General features: G+C 38.6%; 1 protein-coding gene across 5 annotated transcripts in view; it reads left to right on the plus strand.

The window, feature by feature from the left end:
• LOC125238322 (cylicin-2-like) overlaps positions 1-24,670 on the plus strand; it is a 42,661-nt gene extending 17,991 nt beyond the window's left edge. The window contains exons 2-10 of one of the 5 annotated variants that reach the window (XM_048145624.1): positions 8,566-8,621; positions 10,444-10,773; positions 11,244-11,303; positions 12,355-12,417; positions 16,127-16,472; positions 18,631-18,756; positions 20,534-20,716; positions 21,639-21,832; positions 22,348-24,670. In XM_048145624.1, the coding sequence (XP_048001581.1) occupies positions 8,571-8,621; positions 10,444-10,773; positions 11,244-11,303; positions 12,355-12,417; positions 16,127-16,472; positions 18,631-18,756; positions 20,534-20,716; positions 21,639-21,832; positions 22,348-22,509 (1,515 nt within the window). In that variant the 5' untranslated portion in view covers positions 8,566-8,570 and the 3' untranslated portion in view covers positions 22,510-24,670. Of the gene's footprint in view, positions 1-8,565; positions 8,622-10,443; positions 10,774-11,243; positions 11,439-12,354; positions 12,418-16,126; positions 16,473-18,630; positions 18,757-20,533; positions 20,717-21,638; positions 21,833-22,347 lie in introns of all 5 variants that reach the window. The other 4 variants (XM_048145621.1, XM_048145622.1, XM_048145625.1 and 1 more) reach the window with 4 other exon arrangements.
• Positions 24,671-24,991: the final 321 nt, after the last annotated feature.

The following is a 24,991-nucleotide window of genomic DNA, read 5'->3' on the forward strand; positions in this document are numbered from 1 at the left end:
GTAGTTATAGTTTCGGAAACTAAGTCCACCTATTTCATTCATTAAAAAGAAAAAAATCATCATCGTGCAGTCAGCAGCAGAAGTTGCGTAGCGGGCAAGGTGTTCAAAATGAACTTGACACGATCTTACTTTTAAGACAATAAGAGCGTGTTAGGATCATTGTGAACACCTTGCCCGCTACCGAACTTCTGCTGTTGACTGTACCACGAACTCAGAAAATATAATAGTTAACCAGTTACTACACCGAATCTTATTAAAAATACATTAAGCTTCAATTACATGGTGATATTGCTCGCTTGTCAGAAATAAAAAGAATAGTAACGTATAAAAAGTTATTATGAAGAAGATGAGCTATCATGATACGATAAAAATGCCGAGTCATTAGGGCCTTCACACACTTCCAGAGCAGAAGGTTTAAAATATAATCTAGCTTGACCTCTGATGATTGATAGCATTGATACGAATATAAAGATCATAAAACCTGGATAAGACCTAAAAATATTTGAGAAATTGTATACGTCGCTACTTGTCAAAACAACCATCCATCTACTCTTGTCATGTTGACAGTCATATCTTTTACCAAGACGTGAGAATAAATAGCTAAAAATTTATAGCCAGATGGAACTATTGTTAGAATGACTCGGTTTTACATTAACTTCTTAAATTGCTTCTATTTCTGTAAGCCGTTCGGGTTTTGTGGTAAACAGTTGAATGTCACGGTCTTCCAATTTTTGATCATTTAAGTTTATACAAGTATATACAAGGTTTCAACAATAATCCAAGAGCAAAAAACACTGAGCTAGTGAAATTTTTAAAATGAAAATTAAAATTTTCTACACTTAACGTGCTTAGCTACTTTTTTATTTTTCGCTGACTGTATAAGAGTCACTTCAGCCACTATAGCCGAGTGTGTAAATTGTGTAATCCTATTATAATATTATCCCCTTTTTGAGAAGTATAATTTAGGTACTAGCTTTTGCCCGCGACTTCACTCGCGTTAGAAAGAGTCAAAAAGTAACCTATGTCAATTTCCATCCCTTCAACTATCTCCACTTAAAAAATCACGTCAATTCGTCGCACCGTTTTGTCGTCAAAGACGGACAAACAAACAGACACACACTTTCCCATTTATAAATTTTATAATATTAGTACGGATTTCCCTTTCTTTTCCTTTGGACCTTACATCATTTTCCTCAGTCTATTAAGCCTACCTACTCCCACCTAACTAATTAGTAACTAATTATAATAAGTTTGTTTTAGAACTTATTATAATTAGTAACTAATTATAATAAGTTTTGGGTGTTAATCACATTTCACAGTTTGTTTAATCCCTTTTAGTTACTATCTATCACAGTCGTTTTTTTGCCAGCCACAATTTTTTTCCTCGCTTACAGTTTTTGTCAATCCCACAAAAATGTTATTAATAATGAAAAATGGTTTGATAGGATTATAAATATGGAATATGTACCATTATGCTAAACAAAAAACTTCGCCATCGCCACTCCAAACAAAACCTTTCTATATAACAAACATACTTCATCCAATTGCCAAGTTCATTCTCAAGAGAGCCGCTTCACTCGAGAAATCTCGATTTCTAATAGGCTAAGCCTACTTGACAACCTGTCTTCCGTACTCGCTTCTATTTATATGTTCATAATACTATAGCCCTTGGCGATAATGTGCTTGCAGCTGGCTGTGGTACAAGTGATAAGAGGTGTTTCCATGAGCTACATACATACATACTATCACGCCTGTATCCCATGAAGGGGTAAGCAGAGCACATGAAACTACTCAAGTTTCAGTGCCACTCTTGGTAAAAAGGGGTTGAAAGAAATCGAAAATGTGACATTGCAGTGACAGGTTGCCAGCCTCTCGCCTACGTCACTATTTAACCCATTTTCCATGAGCTGTTAGGAATAATTTCCTATGAAGGGCCTAAATCTCTTCGAACGATCTTTATCTGTCTTTAGATCCTTTAGTTCCGTAGGATGGAATACATAACATACGGAAATTACGGAATAATGGCACTATCAGCTTCAAAAGTGCATGGAGAAATTATGAAGGAATTCATTGATAAATTCGCCTTGCACTTTTGCAGCGGATAGTACATTTCGTCACTACTTTTAAAAAAACTTGTATCTTCGTCTGTCAATGAAAAGAAAATTGTAGTAAGTATGTATGGAATGCATATAAACTTACAGCGTTTTAACTTTGAGAAACAGCGTGAGATACGAGATTTTTTTTAAAGTAGTGACGATTTAATGCATAAATATCATGTACAAACTGATTCAAATCAGTTATACTTGAATTGAATGAAGTTTGGAAAAAGCGTATGAGAACGGAGTCGGGAATTAATGATGGATATCGGAATCGGACCTTCCAGACTCTCAACAACTGAACTGAAGGAATTAAATGACCGAACTAGTTGAGCTGCTGTTCGGAGCAATCGCAAAGCGATTGAGTGACATAACTTGACATAAGTAATTCCACTGTTTTAAAGTTATCGCGTAGCTACACTGGGTTGCCCCCTCATTGCAAACAATAAAGGAAAGCAATTGTTTGCATAAAGTAAACCCGTCTAGCTACACTGTGAATGGGACTGGGCCGGACGCATGTGCCGCATGTCATAATTTCCAAACGACCTGTGTTCCAGTACCGAATGGACACCAAACATAGTGCGCCGTGACGGCAGACCGCGAAGGAGATGGCGATGGCGGCACGATCTTGACGTCTTTCGAAAAGATTGGCCAAACAAACAGTTACGCTTTGAAGAAAGAGAGGGAGGCCTTTGTCCAGCAGTGGGATAGAGCAGGCTAACAACTTAATAAATCGTTTGCATTGCAACTCACTTGTTCTGGCACTCAGTATCTGAAATAGCTCGCCGCCTCTACTCTAAACCTCCTCTACCACCATTAGTTGTCAATGTGTGCGTGGGAGTTCGTTCACCCGCGGCAACGAGTGTTACGAGTACGCACACTTCTACTAATTGTTTTTGTTATAAGCAACATGATAATACATCATTCTAATGGGTTATAAAAACTGGAGTGCTTGAAGAAGTTGAATTTAGATCGAGAAAAAATATTTTGGATAATTTCAAAAGAATTTGGAGCTAATTTTAATGTGCTATAGATTCATGGAATTTAATTTTAGAGAAAGTAGGGAAATTTCATTCATCCCTTTTTATTAAACTCTGGATTCTTCTGTGTAAATGAGGATGTATATTTTACTAGTTTTTATTAACTTACAATATTACTGTCGGTAAAACATTAGGATTACATTTACGTAATTGTTGCATCTTCTAGTCTATGTAGTTCACTTCACATTGAAATGATGTATTTGAGTCAAAGAGGATCAAATATTATAGAGAGTTACTGTCAAAGTAAAATGTGTAATCACAGTGCATAGACACTATAGACAGCCATCTCTCGACACAAGCTTATAACTTGAACCTCAGTTTTGACAATTTGGCCCATATTCTTAGCTTGATACGAGTATGTGTTAAAATGTCAAATATTAATACTAGCGCCATCTAGCCGAGCGTCCCCCAAAGGTGTATCGCCATCTAGGTCACCATACCTTTTTCTGTATGGTTTTGAGGTACGTTTTTTTTTCTTAGACTTTATCTGTCTATATGGAGTTACATATGTCTTTGATTTGAATTAAAAACGAAAACTTTTACCAATTTATTCTGAAATCAGACATAACAAAATATTTAAAATAATAATGTAGTCAGCGGATCCACGTTGAATTAGCTTCTTTTGATTGTTTTCTACATTCTTCGACAAGTGTCTTAATTACTTTCGTATCACATTTAAGTATCGCTGACATTAACCTTGACCAAAAAATCTGTTATCTTATACAGACACAGTTCGGTGCATTGTTTACATTCCTACGTTAATTTAAGACATTTTATTTTGTAACCTTTCTTTATTTCCTAAACATATATTATACTAGCTTTTGCCCGCGGCTTCGCTCGCGTTAGAAAGAGACAAAAAGTAGCCTATGTCACTCTCGATCCCTTCAACTATCTCTTGACTGATCTTTCAAAAGCCTTTGATTGTGTGGATCATGGAACGCTCATTTTGAAATTAGAACACTATGGTTTGTCTATAAATGCCCTAAACTTTATGTCTTCTTACCTTAGCAATAGAACACAAACAGTAGTTGTTAATAAAACTCGCTCTAGCGGGACTGTTGTCCAATTAGGAGTGCCACAAGGCTCAATTTTAGGTCCATTCCTGTTTTTGGTTTATATAAATGATTTGCCATGTATAGTAAAAAACTTTTGTGAAATAGTACTTTTTGCTGATGATACATCACTGCTTTTTAATGTTGACCGAAAATCTACGGATTACAATGTAATAAATAGCACGTTAGCTGATGTACTGCAGTGGTTTACTGTCAACAATTTACTTCTTAATTCTAAGAAAACCAAATGTATTCGATTCTCTCTGCCGAATGTTAAACCAATCGATACAAAAATACTTTTGAATGATGAATGCTTAGAGATGGTAGATACAACACTGTTCCTTGGCTTAACATTGGACAAAAATCTACAATGGAGTCCTCATATAAGGAAACTAGCAAGCAAATTAAGTTCAGCCGCATACGCCGTTAGGAGAATCAGGCAACTGACTAATGTTGAGACAGCTCGCCTAGTGTATCATAGTTATTTTCACAGTGTAATGTCATACGGTATTCTGGTTTGGGGCAAAGCAGCTGACATACAGACTATCTTTGTATTACAAAAGAGAGCCATTCGTTCTATTTACAACTTAGGAACACGTGAATCAGTAAGAGAACTCTTCAAAGAAATTAATATCTTAACTGTAGCTTCCCAATACATTTATGATAGTATAATTTATGTTGTTAAGAATTTAGACTGTTTCACTAAGAATTCTGATATCCATAATTATAACACTAGAAACAAAAATAAGCTTGCCATAAAGAAGTTTCGTGTCCGTAAAGTACAGAAGTCATTTGTTGGGCAATGCATTCATTTTTATAATAAGTTACCTGACACTGCTTTGAGATTACCCCTCCCAGCTCTTAAGAACTACTTAAAAAAATCATTGATGTTAAAGGCTTATTACAGAGTCGAGGACTATTTGACAGACAAACATGCATGGCCCGAACCAGAAACTACAAAAAACGAATAGCAATTAAAATAATTGTATTATGTATAGAGGACACAGTTCAGATAAGAAAGCACATCAAATATTTTATATTTTATGTTGTGTAGGTAAATTACATATTTAATGACATTGAGATTCATATTATCTTTTTCTTCTGTGACAATTTGATATGTTTTCTCTGAAGAAGAACGACGTATTATTAAGCAATAATATAATTTATTGAAATTAATTTCCATAGAATACCTAGTCTGTTCATATTCTTTGATGAATACTTTTGCAGGTTAAATTGTATCTTGTTATTTAATGCATGTTAGTTATAAGATGTAATGTTTTGAAAAGAAGTTGCCCGCCGAGTTTCTTGCCGGTCCCATAGTGGATACCCCCCTCCCAACTGAGGGGGGACCGAAATCTTCTCGAGGCTGAGGCGTAGGGTTAGAGCCGGCGTAGCTTTATTTGACGTTCATATGCGCATTGTAATATGCCTACTTGAAAAATAAATATTTCATTTCATTTCATTTCATTCATTTCATTTCATTTCATTTCATTTCATTCCACTTAAAAAATCCCGTCAATTCGTCGCTCCGTTTTGCCGTGAAATACGGACAAACAAACAGACCCACACACTTTCCCATTTATAATATTATAGTATGGACTAATTACAATACTGGTAGAATATCCAAATCTTTGTGCGCCTATAACATTAGAGATTTAGATGATTTTCATCATTCAAAGCTTTGTGTGTGTGTGGGGGGGAGTGATTGAGATCATTAGGTTAATATGGGCTATACAAATCCCCATCTACCCTATTTTATCCTCGTATGCCGTATGTACTATACCACCCCCTTTCTTCCCGTGGGTGTCGTAACTAGAAGGCGACTGGGATATGGGTTAAATTGTGGCGTAGGCGAAAGGCTGGCAACCTGTCACTGCAATGTCACAGTTTCGTTATTCTTTCAACCCCTTATTTGCCAAGAGTGGCACTGAAACTTGAGTAGTTTCATGTGCTCTGCCTACCTCTTCATTTGATACAGGCGTGATTGTGTATGTATGCCGTATGTCTACCCTTTTGTGTACCTTTTTGACTGCCCTTGTTTTTTCTTAAACAAAATTAGAATGCTATTTGAGAAAGTCTTTTTGTGCAATTTCGATGGTATTTCCTTAATCATAACTGAAACATATCGTAATTTGTACCAATGCCATACAAAATCATTCTGATTTACACTAAACTGGAACAAATACTCATATTTCCTGATTTATCGTGAGAATTCCACGGTCAACACCTGCGGTATCGAATACCGTTAGCATGCAACTCGTTGCTTGAATCACTAAGTCTATTCGTTATCAACTATCCAGCTGAGCAGCTATGCAAAGCAATCCAGTTGTCAAAACTGTCCGTATAGGAATGTTGTCCGGTGCAAGTATTTTTGATTAATGAGTTGATATAGATACATACTAGGAACCATAATTATAATATTCTAGATGGATAAATAATAGGGACAGGTAACTTCTTAAGCCCTGTAGTCATTCTAAGGGCCGATTTACCTACACGGCGCGAGAGCTCGCATGCGATTTTAGTTACATTGCCGATTGTTGAGGTAAATTCAGCACATCAATAAATTAATTAGGTATATACCAGAAGAAAAAAATATCGTACAGGAATAATGTTTGTTGTAAGATTTTTTTTTATAAATCAGTTTAAATATTTTGATCCATAGGCTATAATTAAATTAAGCAACTCTATCAGCCCTTTCGTTACTCTCTTTCCGTCTTTTAAACAAACTGCACCAATTTACATCAGTAAAAACCGAAAACATAAGACCGTGTCGGGGTCAGTTACCGTGCAGTTGTTGACTTAGACTACATCAAAATATTGGGTTTAAACAATGGTTAACAACTACACATTAAGTACCTACTATTTTAGTTACATCCACTATATTCGTTAGAACAAAAAGTTAACTAATCATTATTGGAGCCCAACTTGACAATAAGACAAAAAAAACATGTAGATTAATAGTATTGGTAGTTGTATAACCAATATACATAGTTTTTTATGCAATCAAAATACGGCAGGCAAGCATGGCCGCGTGGTAAACGATATAACGTGAGGCCGTTCTTTTCACGTTCTGTTCTTTTGTAAGTGCGATAGGGAAGCACCGATGCGATAGTCTATCTCACTAGTGAGCTACTCCCGCAGGTCTCGCGGAGTATACTTTTAACGGGGTCCCTGTATTCTGTAGGATTGTAAGCATATCTGATGACATATGTGCATGCTTTGGCCACAGCATTGTAGATGTTTGTTGCGGCGCTTGTAGGTTTACACAAAACGTGAGTCTGCAGGGGGTGGTAGCGCTCCACGAATCCTTTTCTGTTTTAGATTTTCTAGCCAGTTACTATCATGTTGCGATATACCGACACAGTGCAATTCCCGTTAAGTTTGTACATTTGGATCACGTCTCCGATTTTGATAAAAATTGGTAGGCTGATAAAGTCCATGATGCTGAGCAAGATCCACTAGGTTTCCCAAAATGTCCTATGTAGTTTGTATGAAACCTTCCTTTTTTGTTACCAGATTTCTATACATTTTCGGTACCAAAAAAGGAAAGTTTCATACAATCAACCTAGGACATTTTGGGAAACCTAGTGGATCTTGCTCAGCATCATGGACTCTATCAGCCTACCAATTTTTATCCAAATCGGAGACGTAATCCAAACGTACAAACTTAACGGGAATTGCTGACATAACGCCATTCAGGTCTCATATCGGCACGTTTCTCGCAACCGTTGACGTAGCCTGGATACCAAAACTGTTCATGTCCCGCTTACAGGAATCCCTAAAACGTAGAGCGAGACGTCCGATAGGTCTCTTTGTGCCCGCTATTTGACCTAACAACATATGTATCAATGTTGAATTTATTGCTAAAGAAATTGAATTAACAACTGAATAGTTGTATTCGAATGAATATGACCGAAAAAAAAACCACGCTGTGGTACGAGTACTGTCGTAGCAGCACGTGATCACTTGATCAGTTTATGTCAATAAAAAACTCATCAATTATTATTAATAAATAAAGACTGCTGTTGATAGGCTAGTTTCCTACTAGTCAAATCAGCTTCTTTTTAAGAAATGTCAAAACGATTTGCTAATATGAAATTACTATGAAATACTGAGGAGTGACGTCACGGTCAATTCATTTACTTTACATCTTTCTCTTTGACTTATTAAATAGAAATTATGTTTAAACATAACTACTGTCCATATTATTCTTCTAATTATGTGGTGTTTTATTTCGTGCACTGCATAAAATATTTTATTTTAAGTATAGGAAACTAGCCTATTATTAACCCGTATGTAAATTAGCAAAAACTTAATTGTAACTAATGTAGTTATGGTATGGTTACTAAGGGGGTTAAAACTTATCCTTGGTCACAGGTGAAATGAGTCAAATGGTGACACGACAGCGGACGGGTGGGGATGAAAAAGAAAAGGTACCCTATACTTATCAGCTTATCAACAATTGTGATATACCTAATCAAAAGCTACAGTCTGTTACTAATAAGGACAATACTAATCCCATTTTTATTGAACGTTTTGTCAGGTAGTAACTTTTGTTTGAATACGTCACAATATCATAGATGATTAACTAAAAAACTAGATAACTCATAGCAAATACTCATCTTCTTATCATTCATTAACCTTAAATCTTCAAAGCTTTATACCTGCTTGGGGCACTGATAACGGTTACAGAAACTTTAGTCAATTGTCTTATATTTCTGTCTTTCGCTCTAAAAGAAACGTCTTTAGAGTGACAGAGAAAAATGCTACGAATTTAGATATTTCCGGTTATAGACATCATAAGCATTGGTCCCATAAAAAGCGCGCAAGCGATGAGCTATCGGTGATAGAAAATTAGAAACGAACAAAAGATAGTCGCTCCCGTGTAAATAAAAGAGACGCGATGATAGCGTGAGCGTCTCCGAGCGATGAACTACTAATCGCTCGCTCTCTCTTTTATTTGTACGGAACTATCTTTTGTTTCTTTTTACCGGCAATAGCTTATCGCTTACTCGTTTTTGGTGGTGCCATAAGTTCACGAAAGCTTGACCAGACTAGTCAAGTTTATCGGAGTGAAGAGTAAAACGTGGTGTTTTATTTGACAGTGTTGTTTCACTCGTATCTTGCTTCAAATGAATTTATACTATCCAGAGTCTTTCCTATCAACGATTCTTTTCGTGAGTTTTCTTCTGAATTTAATTGTAGTGTAACGGCCCAGCCACGACATTGGTCTAAGCGCGACAGCGGTGAGCGGCAGCCATACGTGCGAATGAAAAATCCCATCGCTGTGTCTCGCTCCAATGTATGGCTGCGCTCACCGCTGTCGCGTTTAGACGAATGTCGTGGCTAAGCCGTAAGAGCGGATTCGCCCGTCCGATCCGAAGAATGACGGAAACAAATCGGATGACGGAGATCGGATGTAATGCGTAAAGATTTTATGAGCATTTCTTTTTTTTTTGCCAATAAATTTTTTTTTATTGTTTTAGGGAATTTTAAGTCAATTGTACTCAGAATCACGAGTACTCTCAATCTCACTACTGGGAGACAAAAAGTGTCCCAGAATTTCCATACATTTTTGTTACTTTCCTCTTTTGTTACCCCATACAACATGTATGGAAAATGGTAACAAAATAAGAAAAAAATCGTATAGGAAAATTTTTTTAACTACTAGGATTGAAAAAGCTAGTGATTCTGAGTAGAAATTGCTTTTTTTTTTTCAAAAATATCACATTTCATAAAAGTGGCAAAAAAATACAACTTTGCCCCCTTGTATAACAAATAACTATTATTTTGGAGTGCAAAAAGCAGCGTGATTTCTATAATTTTTCTACTTCTACATCTATACTTTGCTTACACTATAACTCATACGGTGATAGTTTCGACATGGGAGCCCATTGTGCTTCATTCGCTCCGCACTAATATAATTACAGATCACGTAGCCAACATGCCAATCGTTAACGCTCTATAGCGAACTAAACGCAACTGTCACTGTCCCTCTTATTTGGAAGAGTGATAGAGGCACGTAGCGTTTCGTTGATGTAGAGCAAGCGATTTTCACCTCACATCATCCATTCCCACAGATATTTTTACCATCATCTCATGTAAAACGGTTGTGGGCTGTGTCTGAATTACTTGTAAACATTTGTAACTAATAAAGTACTAATTATAATAATAAAATTAGTACTGAGAACATATTTATCATTATCACTTATGTTGTTGATTCAACTTCTAAAAAACATTTTTTTACTTTGACAGCGATCAACAGACAGCCCTGTGAAAGATATGAAAAAGAAAATGGCGGCCAACGCTGAAAAGGAAAAGAACGCCGCCGATCAAGCCACAAGCAAACCTGCAGACAAACCCACAGATAAATCAGAAAAATCTGCAGATAAACCGACAGAAAAACCTGCTGAGAAAGCAGCGGATAAACCTAAAGCCGCCGAAAAACAGGCTGATAAGAAAGATAAAGCTTCTGAGAAGGAGAAAGCTGTAGAGAAGAAGGATAAACCTGCTGAGAAGAAAGAGGGACCGAGTGAGAAGAAGAAGGAGGAGAATGGGAAGGCGAATGGGGAGAGCAGTGGAAAGGTGAGTTTTTTACTTGTATAAATAAAATAAATATAAATATTGGGGACACCTTACACAGATCAACTTAGCCACAAACTAAGCAAAGCTTGTACTATGGGTGCTAAGCGACGATATACATATTTAAATAGATAAATACATACGGTAGACAACTAATCCCAAGATTTGGCGTAGGCACCAGTTTTACGAAAGCGACTGCCATCTGACCTTCCAACCCGAAGAGTAACTAGGCCTTATTGAAATTAGTCCGGTTTCCTCACAATGTCCTTCACTGAAAAGCGACTGGCAAATATCAAATGACATTTCGCACATAAGTTCCGAAAAACTCATTGGTACGAGCCGGGGTTCGAACCCGCGACCTCCGATTCGAAAGTCGCATGCTCTTACCGCTAGGCCACCCTCCTTTCTGTTGTGTTTATAATATGTAATTTGTCTTGCCTGTGTTGACGAATAAATGTTCTATTCTATTCCAGACAGAGAAAGCAGCAGCAAACGGCCGCCCCAAACAGAACGGCGGCACCACAAACGGCACGGTGAGTCCCGACTCGGACTCCATATCCGATGCGGACGAGACGGAGCAGTTCCCAGAACTGGCGTATGATGATTCTGATGTGGAGTGGGAGCCTGGCATGGACTGTCCTAGCAGGAGTTTAACTAGGCGAGAGCAGGTAACAGATTCGTTCTGAAATGGATCTTAGTCGGCGCGTTGAGACATACACCAACAGCAAATGGAATAACAGAACGATTCAACAGAGACTTCGTTGAGAGATGCTGCAGCTGAACTAGGTAAGGACGGGTGTTACATTCTGAAGTTTTCAGAGAGCTTATGATGACTCCGATGTGGAGTGGGAGCCTGGCATGGACTGTCCTAGATCGAGTATCGAGTTTGACTAGGCGAGAACAGGTAAAAGCTATGTTCTGAACCCGACGCATTAAGACCCACCCATTTGCTGTTGGTGTATGCACCAACAGCAAATGGGATAACAGAACGACTCAATAGAAGCTTCGTTGAGACCGACTTCGAATTAACTAGGTGATAACAGATTAGTTTCATTCTCAACTGGACTTTTCTCTTTGATTCTGTGTCAGATGTGGAATAAGTAGAACCCACACTGCTCATCCACGAGGTCATCGGTTTTTGACATCACGACTGCAGCTGACAGGAAAATTTAAAACCCGGTTATGTAGGTGAGGACACAGCTCAAATCTCAAATGATCCAGTAATAGTCTCCAGCAATTTTCGGTCACAGTTGTGACCCGTGTTGTGATGAGTTAAGAATTTCACCACCCCCTTTCTTCAGAGCAGAGATCAGACAACTGGGCCTCATTCTAGCAACATAAGGTTCATTATTCTGAAAACGTCATACAAATGACGCCCAACTGTCCGATCTTTGGATATGAATTTAGTTTGGGCGAGAGGCTGGCAACCTGTCACTGCAATGTCGCAATTTCATTTTCTTCCAACCCCTTAATTGCCAGAAGTTGCACTGAAATTTGACTAGTTTCATATTGATTAACACTGAACAGTCCCATGTAACCATAATTAACTCCCCGATTGGTACTAATGTGTGAATATTGGTGAAGGTGAAGGCGACGCGCACTCCCGAGACGCCGCGCCCGGCCTCCGACAAGCAGGACACTGATGAAGTGAGTCTCATCCCTGCTTGCTTGATTGTACTATCATCTAATTGTCCCGGAGCTGTAAGTTTCTCTTTTTGACACATGACAACGTCCACAAAACGTAAACTCGCGCGACCTAATGAGATTTAAAATGAAATTTCTAAAATTTCCCTTACTTAAACATAATCTAACACATGTTACATTTTTGCGGATCTTCGTTAGTGAGTATTTTACGATATTAATTTATCACGCAGCATTTACTTACTATGTCATTTATCATTCATTTTTATTTTTAAACTAGTGCTGTGGCAATCTGTCATTTCGATTCAAATGACATTTCAGTAAGTTGATAGAAATCGTATATTTGTTTAAGCGCCTCCTTGTACAAAGGGGCTAATCGATTCAACCAATTCGTAAATAATCGCTAGATTTGGCAAACAATACGTCTTAGCCACATCGCAACATACTTCAAAACAAATGTGTCAAAAATGAGAACTTACAGCTCCGGGACAATAACTATCCTGTCCTACTTTACAACTGGTCATATCAAAAACGAGTAAGCGATGAGCTATCGGCTATAGAAACGAAAAACCGGCCAAGAGCGTGTCGGGCCACGCTCAGTGTAGGGTTCCGTAGTTTTCCGTATTTTTCTCAAAAACTACTGAACCTATCAAGTTCAAAACAATTTTCCTAGAAAGTCTTTATAAAGTTATACTTTTGTGATTTTTTTCATATTTTTTAAACATATGGTTCAAAAGTTAGACGGGGAACACACTTTTTTTTCCTTTAGCAGCGATTATTTCCGAAAATATTAATATTATTAAAAAATTATTTTAGTAAACCCTTATTCGTTTTTAAATACCTATCCAACAATATATCACACGTTGGGGTTGGAATGAAAAAAAAAAAAATCAGTCCCCTCCCCACTTTACATGTAGGGGGGGTACCTTAACAAAACATTTTTTTCCTTTTACCACTTTGTCGGCGTGATTGATATACATATTGGTACCAAATTTCAGCTTTCTAGTGCTAACGGTCACTGAGATTATCCGCGGACGGACGGACGGACGGACAGACATGGCGAAACTATAAGGGTTCCTAGTTGACTACGGAACCCTAAAAAGATAGTCGCTCCCGTGTAAATAAAAGAGAGAGCGAGCGATTTGCTCGCGCTATCGTCGCGTTTTATTTAGCGATCTTTTCTATCGTCGATAACTCATCGCTTACGGCCCGGCCACGACATTGGTCTAGGCGCGACAGCGGTGAGCGGCAGCCATACGTGCGAATGAAAAGTCCCATCGCTGTGTCTCGCTCCAATGTATGGCCGCCGCTCACCGCTGTCGCGCTTAGACCAATGTCGTGGCTGAGCCGTTACAGTTTGCTTTTGTTGGAATCAGTGCCTTAGAGACTGATATATTTGCTAACGTTCATCTAATACCGCTACATCTCCCTCACACGAATATGCCAGTGTGAGCAGATTAATAAAGTTATTAGTACTGGCGAATACACTTGTGGTACAAGCTACTAATCACTCAAATATAGCTCTAATATAGTTGGACAGCAAATATGCGCACGATTGTAGTCTAAATTATTGAAGCTGCATTCTATTCTAATAAGGACTATAAATAAGTATAGACGACTAGCTTTTGCCCGCGACTTCGCTCGCGTTAGAAAGAGACAAAAAGTAGTCTATGTTACTCTCCATCCCTTCAACTATCTCCACCAAAAACATCAGGTCAATTCGTCGCTCCGTTTTTCCGTGAAAGACGGACAAACAAACAGACACACACTTTCCCATTTATAATATTAGTATGGATAAACGTGTATTTAGATCTGCGAATTCTTTGGAACTTTTGTATGAAAAGCATGTCATTTTACACTTTTTTAATCGTGCTACGTAGTAGTATTGAGACAACCCATATTCAAACATCTTAATATCTTATTTCTTTAAATACCCCGGTACAAGAATGACTAACACCACAGTATAAGGAATATTCAGTAGTTAATCTCCGGCAGGTAGATGCGGGCGGTCTCTACTGCGCAAGGTCACGCAGGGTTGAACAAAATTACTATAAAGTTAATCAATCAACTTCGTACAAAGTAAGTTGTTGTTATCTAATAGGTACTACATATTAGGTAACTGTAAGTATTAGTACCTATAACAATACCACACCAGTCAATATTGAATACACAAAAAAATATTATTCATATATTAGTCTCATAAGCGCAATACTAGATTGTGTAACGATCCCGAGCAAAATGAGATATTCACGGGGACGGCTTTTCACATCACGTATGTGGTAATTTATATGTTATACTTAGATATTATTTAAAACAAAAACGCACTTTCTACTACGTACCATTCAAGTAGGTACGTGTTTTTTTCTTAAATACTGACGGAATAGTATTTACATAAAATGTCTGAATAGATGGTTCCACAATATTTAAGTAGGTACCAAACTTTCGAGATAAGATAGATCGCATCATCTACCTAAATAAAAAACAAGTATTTGGTTGCAAAGTAATTAATGTCGTTATAGGTAAATCCTTATTGATTTTAATGCATCACTATATCTCACTTTTACCTAACGCTGCAAAAATATAAGTATAAAAACCACTTACTTTTCTGGAAGTCTAGGAATTGTGAAGAATTTTATATCCGGATTTTTAGAACTGTTCTCCATACATCCATAAACACTACAGTAACGAAATGACCTCGGCACTGACGTCATTTTCACACACACATCAAAACAGCGCGCAAACGCGGCCCCGACTGTCCAGCCCAATAATTACCAGTTTCGCATGTTTTCGCTGCATGCGAGGGGAGGGAGGGGGACACACCGCGCGGCGTGAAGTTTGTAAGAAGAGTTATTACTGGTTTATACTGTGCTAACACTACGAAAGAAAATATAACTCAGAATCTCGGAAAGAAAATTTCCAATATTCGCAAAAACAGTTATGCATCATCATAAGGTCACAGCCTAGCACCTAAACACACAACTCAAGATTTAAATAAATTATTCGCAATACCATTGTCTTTGACCCACTTCAAATGTGCACTGTTTTGATTACTCAAGTGAAAAGTTCGCGTCTCAAGGATAGTTGTGTTTGATTATGAATATGCAATTTTATGATCTTGAGCTAAAAGTGTATGGCAAAAAATTAATGACACGGGAAAATGTTTGTTTACCAAAAAATATGAATATATTTACTAACATGGTCAAACGTTCAAATAATAATAAGTATTACATTAGCATAGATTGCTAATGATATTTCTTAGGGGGCGTCACAAGCCTTCGGAAATTGTAAGATACTTGGAATTTTTGACCCTCGCCACCGTGACCAAATGGCCGAGCGGTTTAGGTGTCCTCCCGGTAAACAGGACGCTGGTTCGAATCCAGCTCTGGACACTTGCGAGGCTTTAGTCTTTGTAAATGACATTTATCTCAGTTTATTTATGTTTATTGTGAGTTCTCTATAATTCATTGTCCCATCAAAAAACTGTTTGTGGCGTTTCCTAGATAAAAGGCTTTGTAGTATGGACATAAGGACGATTTGACAGTTTAATAGATTGAATCAAATCTCGTCTTAAGTGTAAGCTATAAGTGGTCCATTTTATTTGAAAACTTCACATATTTAAGATTCTAACATTCCTGCTTGCTAACTTTTTGAAACACTCTACAGACCACACACTTAACTTATTTTAACATATCTCTAATCATTTCTATAATTTCAGTCAAAGGAAAAAGTTCTGAAACTCACCGAATCAGGCAAAGAGACTCCTAAAGAAAAGAAATCAGATGCCAAAACGGATGCTAAATCGGACGGAAAATCGAAAGCGGATGCTAAAAAAGCAGAAACGCCAAAGAAGGATGAAAGTAAGGCGGATGCTAAGAAGGATGTGACTAAAGCGGATGCTAAAAAAGCAGAGACGCCAAAGAAGGATGAAAAGGCGGATGCTAAGAAGGATGCGACTAAAGCGGATGCCAAGAAGGATGTGAAGGAATCTCCTAAGAAGGGGAAGGAGGATAAATCGGAAAAGGTGGAAGTTGAAGTGGTTGTGGAGATTGAGAATAATGGAGGTTAGTGAAATAAGGTTGTAAAAGTAAAATATATTTTTCATCACACCCGCACTTTAAATGTGCTATTGCACGCAGGCGGAGCGTGAGTTATAGAAAAATCGTTCTCCCAGGGGAATAATGAAATTTCTTGTACCGTCTTTACGTCGAAACTTTTTTACATCTATTTACATTGCGAGTGTGATGAAAAACATTGTGTGTAACAACTAGGGGAGTATGAATATTACTAACTCGAGTATTTAAATCGCTCCGGCAAGCCGTCGCGATTTAACTTACTCTCGTAAGTAATATTCGACTTCCTCCCCTTGTTGCACAATGTACTATTAAAGATTCCATTGACACTTCGCTGGAACACTAGGGCATTTACGCCAAAAAATTTAACTTTTTTTTTAAATAGGTAAATTTAATGTTTTTCCTACTCAGAATCACGAGCCCTTTCGATCCTACTAGATAAAAAAAAAGTGTCCAAAATTTAATTTATCCTCTTCGTTACCATTTTTCAAACACTTTGTACAGCGGTTACAAAGTGGAAAGTATGGAAATAAAAAAAAATTATAATCATTTTTTTTCTCTTGTTTTTTGTCCTGGATGAAAAAGGGGTCGTGATTCTGAGTAGGAGAAACATAAAATTTACCTTTGGAAAAATAATTGTGGTGATTGTTCTCGCGAAAATGCCCACCAGTCTTCTGTGACCACGGCCAGCGCAACCTGGCCGAAATAATGATAATTTATTGCGTCCCTAAGTGACCTTAGTATGGGTTAGCACATTGTTACTGGTGAATTCTCAATATAACTTGAGACTCCAGTGCCGTTACAAGATGTAATAGTCTGTCGGTAGATGGCGCTAGACGTCACCCTAAGACGTGTAAAAAAGGAAAGGCATGGAAAGATTTGCGAAGTCCGGCGTGGCTTCCGTAGCTCAATTGGTAAGAGCATTGCACGGATTGCAAAAATGGTGCAGGTTCAAGTCCCGCCGGAAGCGTAAATTTATCCATTTTTTGCTTTAATATAAAAATGTTTAGAATCGTTAGCAGACGTTTCTGCTTAATAAAAATTACCTAAGTGACTGGTCTGTAACAAACTACTTATAGATTAGACTTTATGGGAACCAGAGACCCGTAGAATTCGCTGAGGTGGTTTGATTATGATAGTGCAATATCGTCCTCCTTGCGTTATCCCGGCATTTGCCACGGCTCATGCCTGGGGTCCGCTTTGACAACTAATCCCAAGATTTGGCGTAGGCACTAGTTTTTACGAAAGCGACTGCCATCTGACTTTTCAACCCAAAGGGTAAATTAGACCTTATTGGAATTAGTCCGGTTTCCTCACGATGTTTTCCTTCACCGAAAAGCGACTGGTAAATATTGAATGACATTTCGCACATAAATTCCGAAAAACTCATTGGTGCGAGCCAGGGTTCGGACCCGCGTAAACCTCTTTCCCTTCCTCTAGATAAGAGAGGGGGCAGAAGGAGGGAGTCCCACACACCCCCCCATCAAGGCCTTCCCGCGGCTGGGGGGACGGTGCATAACGCATTCCTCACTCCGACAAAAAAAAAGGGTTCGAATCCGCGACCTCCGGAACGAAAGTCGCACATACTTGCCGCTAAGCCACCAGCGCTTCGATAGTGCAATATCAAATACAGATGTAGTGGGAAAACATTCGTATTAGTCATGCTAGTTCAATGTCAGCATCTTGTATTGACACTGACTGAAATAGCATGACACGTTCGTACGTTTCCGTAACAATTTACATTTTATATTTTTGAGTACTACTTTTTATTGTTTGGTTTGAAAGAACTCAATACTAAAAGATACACGTATTTTTTTATTTTTCCAAAAAACTGCCATTTTAATGAGAAAATCCCTTCTTATTACTACTTCGAGCAGAAAGAGCGTAAGTTCAATGTCGTCCTTATGTCAAGACACAGCTTTATGACGTCACATGTGTTGTTTCATACACTTAAGAAAACGACACTTTAAACTATTTTTAAGATTTTTTTATACTAAAAACACGAAAAAAAAAATTATGTGATCTACAAGCGTATATCTCGAAATGGTTTTCGATTTAGGGACATTGAAAATTTTGAAACGTCAATTCGAAGGCAAATCTTTTTGCACTACATCTGTACATACTTTAAATCTAATATTTCGTTTTACAGATGCGGCAGAAGAATCCCGCAAACCAGACACAAACTTCTCCAAATCACGCGTCAAGGTGTCGCCATATCGCCGCAGTATGCGCATCGCAGACCAGACCACTAGTTCCACCACTGCCAACTATACTGGTAAGAACTCATCATCATTCCCTTGCCCTTTTCCCATTATTTGGGGTCGGCGCAGCAGATCATCTTCCTCCATTCCTCTCTATCAGCCGTCATTTCCATACTAATATACCTTTCACTCTCATATCATTGTTCACACATTCCATCCATCTTTTCTTAGGCACAGAGAACCTCCTATAGAGTAGCAATCTTGTATATTTTGTTCGCGATACGAGTCACCAGTGTTTGGGGTGCGAGGAGCGGGCGGGGAATGTGTTAAGCGCGCTGTGATTGGCCGTTTCAAGGACGGCGGGCAGTCGCGCCAGATGAAAAGGGACAGAAGTATGACTGTCCCTCTACTGACGCGTAAGTGGCCAATGTAAGTTGACCTATGCCGGCTCTGAATAAATTATAAATATGACTTATTTGTGGAATGTAATGCCGTCTGTTTTTAAATTTGAGCTTCTTGTTACCTTTCCACACCATTTCACACTACAGGTGGACATCTTTAAGGCATCAAAATACCCTTTTCCAATTTTTTAGTGCGAAAAACACGCTGCTTTCGGGTCTGTTACTTGCTCGATACTGATCGGGCACGGCGAGCGCCCGCGCTTATATCAGTGCAAATACTAGGAAGGCTGGCGACCGCGAGTCGTCTTGTAATGGATGTCTATAGGGGTTGGTCTGTGTTTCTTAGGTCTTCCACTACCATTCCCGCTCTCCGCTGAAAGCGCCGCCCACCCCCTCTCGGTTACCTCACAGTCACCGCCTGTCAAAAACACGAACAGTCAACCTGTCATATTTCACTCATATAAGCATAGTACGCGTTCACCTACACGAGCTGTGTGCTAGGAATGCGCCTCTTTCAATATATTTGATCGCCAGTGGCCGAGGTGTGACCATTGTATCCATCCATCTTCATATTTACTACTCGTTTTATAACACAACTACTGTTATACTGGTAAGAACTGTTATACAATAATAATTAAGTCTTGTTGCGATGAGTGTAAGTCCGTTTCCACAATTCGATCCGATGTCGGAAGGATTTCAATGGAAAAAATCCAAGATGGTGCCTGTAATATATGGGATATCGGTCCTACATCCGATATCGGATCGGATAATATGAAAACGCACTAAGGTTCACGTAGCGTGTTGTAGAAATAGCAAAATCTATCAAAGTAGAAGTAAAAAGGTCTTTAAATTATAGTTACAAATCTCTCCGATGGCGGTAGGGGACCACCAAGGGAATGACATGAAAATAAGACGTTATAGACTTAGGTCTTAGTGAAATATGCTGTCAACCTCGGAGTAGGACAAACGTTACGATAAATCATTGATGGAATCAGACCTTAGTATAAGGACGACTCAGTAATAATTCTTCTAACAAATTTTGCGCCGCGCTGTTTGTCCTTGAATGGCGCTCTGCGCGAGCGCGGTGCATTTATTTATTTATTTATCAAGAAGATAACACAGAAACATACATGAAAAATAACTACAATAAAATGTTGGTTACATGTTTGAATACAGATGTTTTCTTAAAAGTATCTCGCTGTGAACACAAAATACCATAACAGAAGTTATATTATAGCTAGTTGCAGAGAGTACATGCGGAACTGGATGATGCCGGTCGCGTCAGTACGCGCCGCGCTGCGTGGCGCTACCAAGGTCGCAGAGAGGCAAATACCGATCGCTGAAGATTAACTACTGAGTCGTCCTTATACTGTGTTCAGACGTTACTTTGCGGGAATCCATGATAATCAAAATCAAGAAAAGTTATTTTACTATTTTTTTATCCTTTCAGGCAACAACACAACAATGGAAATGGATATAACAGAGACCTCTTCCTTCATGGACGAGACCATGGACGACAGCTATCTGAGCGGCCTCCGCGCCATCAAGGGCCGCCGCTCCTACAAACTGCTTAAGGATATGCCACCGAGAAGTGCCAACAGGAGTGTGCGCTCTGTCACTAGCATTACCACAGGTATTGTAAATAATAATCGCCGACCGGTCTGGCCTAGCGTGTAAGGACCCTGCCTGCTACGCCGCGTTCGGGGACGTTTATTTGTGTGATTAGCACAGATATTTGTTCCTGAGTCGTGGATGTTTTCTATGTATGTAAGTATTTGTATATGCCTTCGTGAGCTTACCGTGGGACTCAGTCGATGTGTGTAAGAAAGTCCAATAATATTTATAAATTATACTAGAGAATAGAGAAAAACTGTCTATTTCATGAGAGGGAATTTCGAAGGCCGAGTTAGTCGAGGACTATTATCACATTATGATAATAACAGTCCTCGTTCCTCCTCGTCTTCGTCCTCGACAAATAAATGTGCCAATCCGCGGCAAGAGTGACACGAGTCATGATTTTATGTCATTTATTTATTTATTTTATTTATTTTATTTGTCATGTTCCATTTATTCACGATGTAAGTTCAAGTGTTAATGTATCTCTAAATAAGTGTTACTTTCCCGATATATGCATAGATCCTTTCATTTGCAGCTGTAGTTCAAATAAATACTCAATGAAGTCGTGACTAACGTTACTTTTACGTGGATTCACCCAAATGACAATTTTCGATCTAAATCTAAAGTTATCCTCAGTTAAGGAGCCTTTTGAGGGACCTAAAGATATAGACCATAGTGTTACTAAGAAAAATTTACAATTACATTCTGAGTATAATTTCCTATCCATACTAATATTATAAATGGGAAAGTGTGTGTCTCTGTTTGTTTGTCCGTCTTTCACGGCAAGACTAGGCGACGAATTGACGTGATTTTTTGAGTGGAGATAGTTGAAGGGATGGAGAGTGACATAGGCTAATTTTTGTCTCTTTCTAACGCGAGCGAAGCCGCGGGCAAAAGCTAGTATCTTATAAGTCTTTAAACTTTATTTCTCATTCCAGTATCGGAAACATCAACCCGCCCCACCGCCCCCGTGGTGGGCCGCAAGCGCAAGCCGGAGCCCGACGACAATATCTCCGTGGCCAGCGAGGCGCGCGAGGACGACAGCCCGCTGGGGAAACGTCAGAGGCTCTTGGAGAGGCTCGCGCGCCCCTTCAGGAGGACCGTGCTCATGCCTGCGAGGAGGAATGCTGACGTGAGTCTTACAATTATCTATACAAGTATCTATGCAAGGCTATGCAATCAGTGTTGTCAGCGTGACGACACTGATTGTCGCATGTGTGGCGAAGAGGAAGAGACTGTCAGACATCTAATGTGTGAATGTCACGCCCTCGCCAGACAAAGAATGAAGAACTTTGGAGCAGGTTACCTGGTACCAAAGGACTTCAGAGAGCTACCCGTGAGCCTCATTATCCGATACATGGTGGAGAAGCTCCTGAATAGCTGAACTTAGGATCGTAGGGGGTAATTGCACAAAAGATCCCGATTGGTCGAAATGTATCCGTAAGGGCCCCCGCATTTAAGATAAGATAGGATAAGAGCTATGTAAGGTCAGGTGGCAGTCACTTTTGTAAAAAAGCGCCAAATCTTAGTATTAATTGTCAAAGCGGGCCCCAGACTCTCATGAGCCGTGGCAAATGCCGGGATAACGCAAGGAGGATTATTCCGCTTCCTATTATTTGTGGTACTCAAAAAGTCATTTGTCCTCAGATCGTGGGCATCAACACAGACCTGCCACTAACAGCTCCCGTGGCGTCCACGTCCAGCTTCGACCCCGAGGCGCTCAAGCCTGCGCCTGCGCCCACAGACATACAAGCCGCGCCCGCGGCAGCGCCCGCTGCTGAGGACTCCAAACGGTGCGTCATCATGTAAACTGCTACTATCTATTACAATTTACACAATTGTCTAAACAGTGTCTTATACAAACATGATTTTAATTTGAGTCGTTCTTTCTCGGAAAAACGGTAAAAACGACCCAAAGATGTTCCGTAAAAACTCCCAGAATCAATGAAAAACCCTTTCTGTGTGGGTTTACATTGTCTGTTTTTAAAAATATTTGTGTTAGACATTTGTGAAATGATTTATTTACGAATCTGAGAACTATTGAACTAAAACTAGACTAATAACGGTGGCGCGTATTTATTCAGTTGCAAGAAATCAAGAATACACTTCAAACGAATAAGTTATAGCTTTTATAATCGTATACCGGCTGAAACAAACTCTATTGAAAAAAAATCAAAGACCTATAGCAAGTTCTTAAAAAAATACAATTTTTTAAAAGATTGCCAAGACACACAACACCTCAAAACTTGCTGGCATCCACAGACTACAAGGACTGCATAAAAAGTACCCAACAATAGAAACTTATCTAAAAAATTTGTATCAAAAAATTATTAACTTATGATTATGAATTTTCTAAGTTTTTATTTCATTAGTTCTCTGATCCATTTAAACAGCGCTGCTCTGGGTTCTATGTAGATCATTAGAATGATACAATTTATATTTAATCATAATCAATATAACTTCGAATAATCACTATGTTTCATTATTACCTACTTATAATAGAATTATGTTTTGTACTGTCCCATTATAATTGATTTCTATATGTAATTATAATCATTGTTATATACAGTCAAGGTAATATAGATGTAGGCAAAATGTCAAGAATATGGATACACAACTTTATCCATAATTATAAATGGGAAAGTGTGTGTGTCTTGTTTGTTTGTCCGTCTTTCACGGCAAAACGGAGCGACGAATTGACGGTTGAGGTTACTTTTTGTTTCTCACCCCCCCCCCCCCCCCTCTTTCTTCCCAAGGGGGTGGGGGGTAGTATCTTATACGTTAATGTTTGGGATACATATTTTAGGCACTTTGTCCTCATCTATGTATATTTAATGACTTGATTATACGCCCAGAGCTCGTCAGTCAAAAAATATGTAATGATAGAAATCTATAATTTTCATTGTAAATAGTTCAAATTTAGATTAGATCACGTATAGTATATGAAACAATGAAATATATGTATTAAGAAATGTATTTGAGCTGCCTTTAGGCTTTGTATACGTATTTGTTGAAAGAAACAAACTATCTAACCTTCAAATCTTCAAGAAAAGAGCGTACACCCATCTGAAAGGCCGGCAACGCACCTCCAACACCTCTGGTGTTTCGGGTGTCCATGGGCGGCAGTGATCGATTACCATCAGGAGACCTGTCTGCTCGTTTGCCTCCTATCCCATGAAAAAAAAATCTAAAAGTTTGTAAAATTAGTGTTAAAACCACTATATCTTTAAAAATTCGTTTGCTAAACATCGACAGTTATCTAAAAGAATAATTAAAATAAGAATCAATGTACAACTTTTAATAAAAAGTGTGTAGATGATTTTAGTTACCGTAGTTCCCTTGTGACGATGGGCTAAGAATTTCACTATCTCCTTTCCTGTGCCTAGTGCAGAAGTCGACTGTGGGATATAGGTTCAATTGTGTGGCACCCTGTCAAGCCAAGAGTGGTGCTGAATCTTGATTACTTTCATGTACTCTTATTTATGTAGTTAGAACCAGGTTGCACGATTTTTTCTGACTATACCTAAAGGCCGCTCAAATAACATTGATTGCAATTTGATATTGCAATTATAAAACTGAGCAATACATTGTAAGAACAATAGACTTGTTCAAACAGTAATTATGTGAAAGACAAAGAAATTAAGAAAATATTTAGTTGTTGGTAGATTAGGTGAAATATATTGCTTATTGCCTTCAGCAATGTAGGGTACAACCGGATTGTTATATCTGACTTGGGCGGTAATGCGTACTTTTCAGGCCTGCAACGAATTTATGTATGCCAAAGAATGCCTTAATACATTGATTATGAGTAAAAGATAATGTAATGTTTTGGTCTGTGTGATTTTCGTAAATGAATTTATTGCTTACAGTTATCCCTTAAATGCATAGTGATGTATATATGCATTATGCATTTTTGTCTCTATTGACAGCATGTCAAAGTTTAAGTTTGAATAAATCTGTGTCAAAATCATGCATTTAGGGTTATTCTACTCCTAATTAGGGATGTTACGAATATTTGCATTCGCATTCGCATATGCGAATGATTCGCATTCTTTTAAACATTTGCATTGACATTCGCATTCGCTTCAAACGATGCGAATGTTTTGCGAATGCGAATGTGTGCAAGTCGCAGCTTGTTCCTCGCCCGCGCCGGCCGCTCCAATTGCTACTTGTCGACTGTCGACTCGCGCATGCGCAGATAGCTCAAATTCGTACGGCGTGAAGTTCGTACTCGGCATTTTGACCAATAGTAAGCATTTTAAATTTTTTACCTAGCGGGTTGTTGGTGATT

The sequence above is a fragment of the Leguminivora glycinivorella genome, chromosome 23 (assembly GCF_023078275.1).
Source record: "Leguminivora glycinivorella isolate SPB_JAAS2020 chromosome 23, LegGlyc_1.1, whole genome shotgun sequence".
NCBI lineage: Eukaryota > Metazoa > Arthropoda > Insecta > Lepidoptera > Tortricidae > Leguminivora > Leguminivora glycinivorella.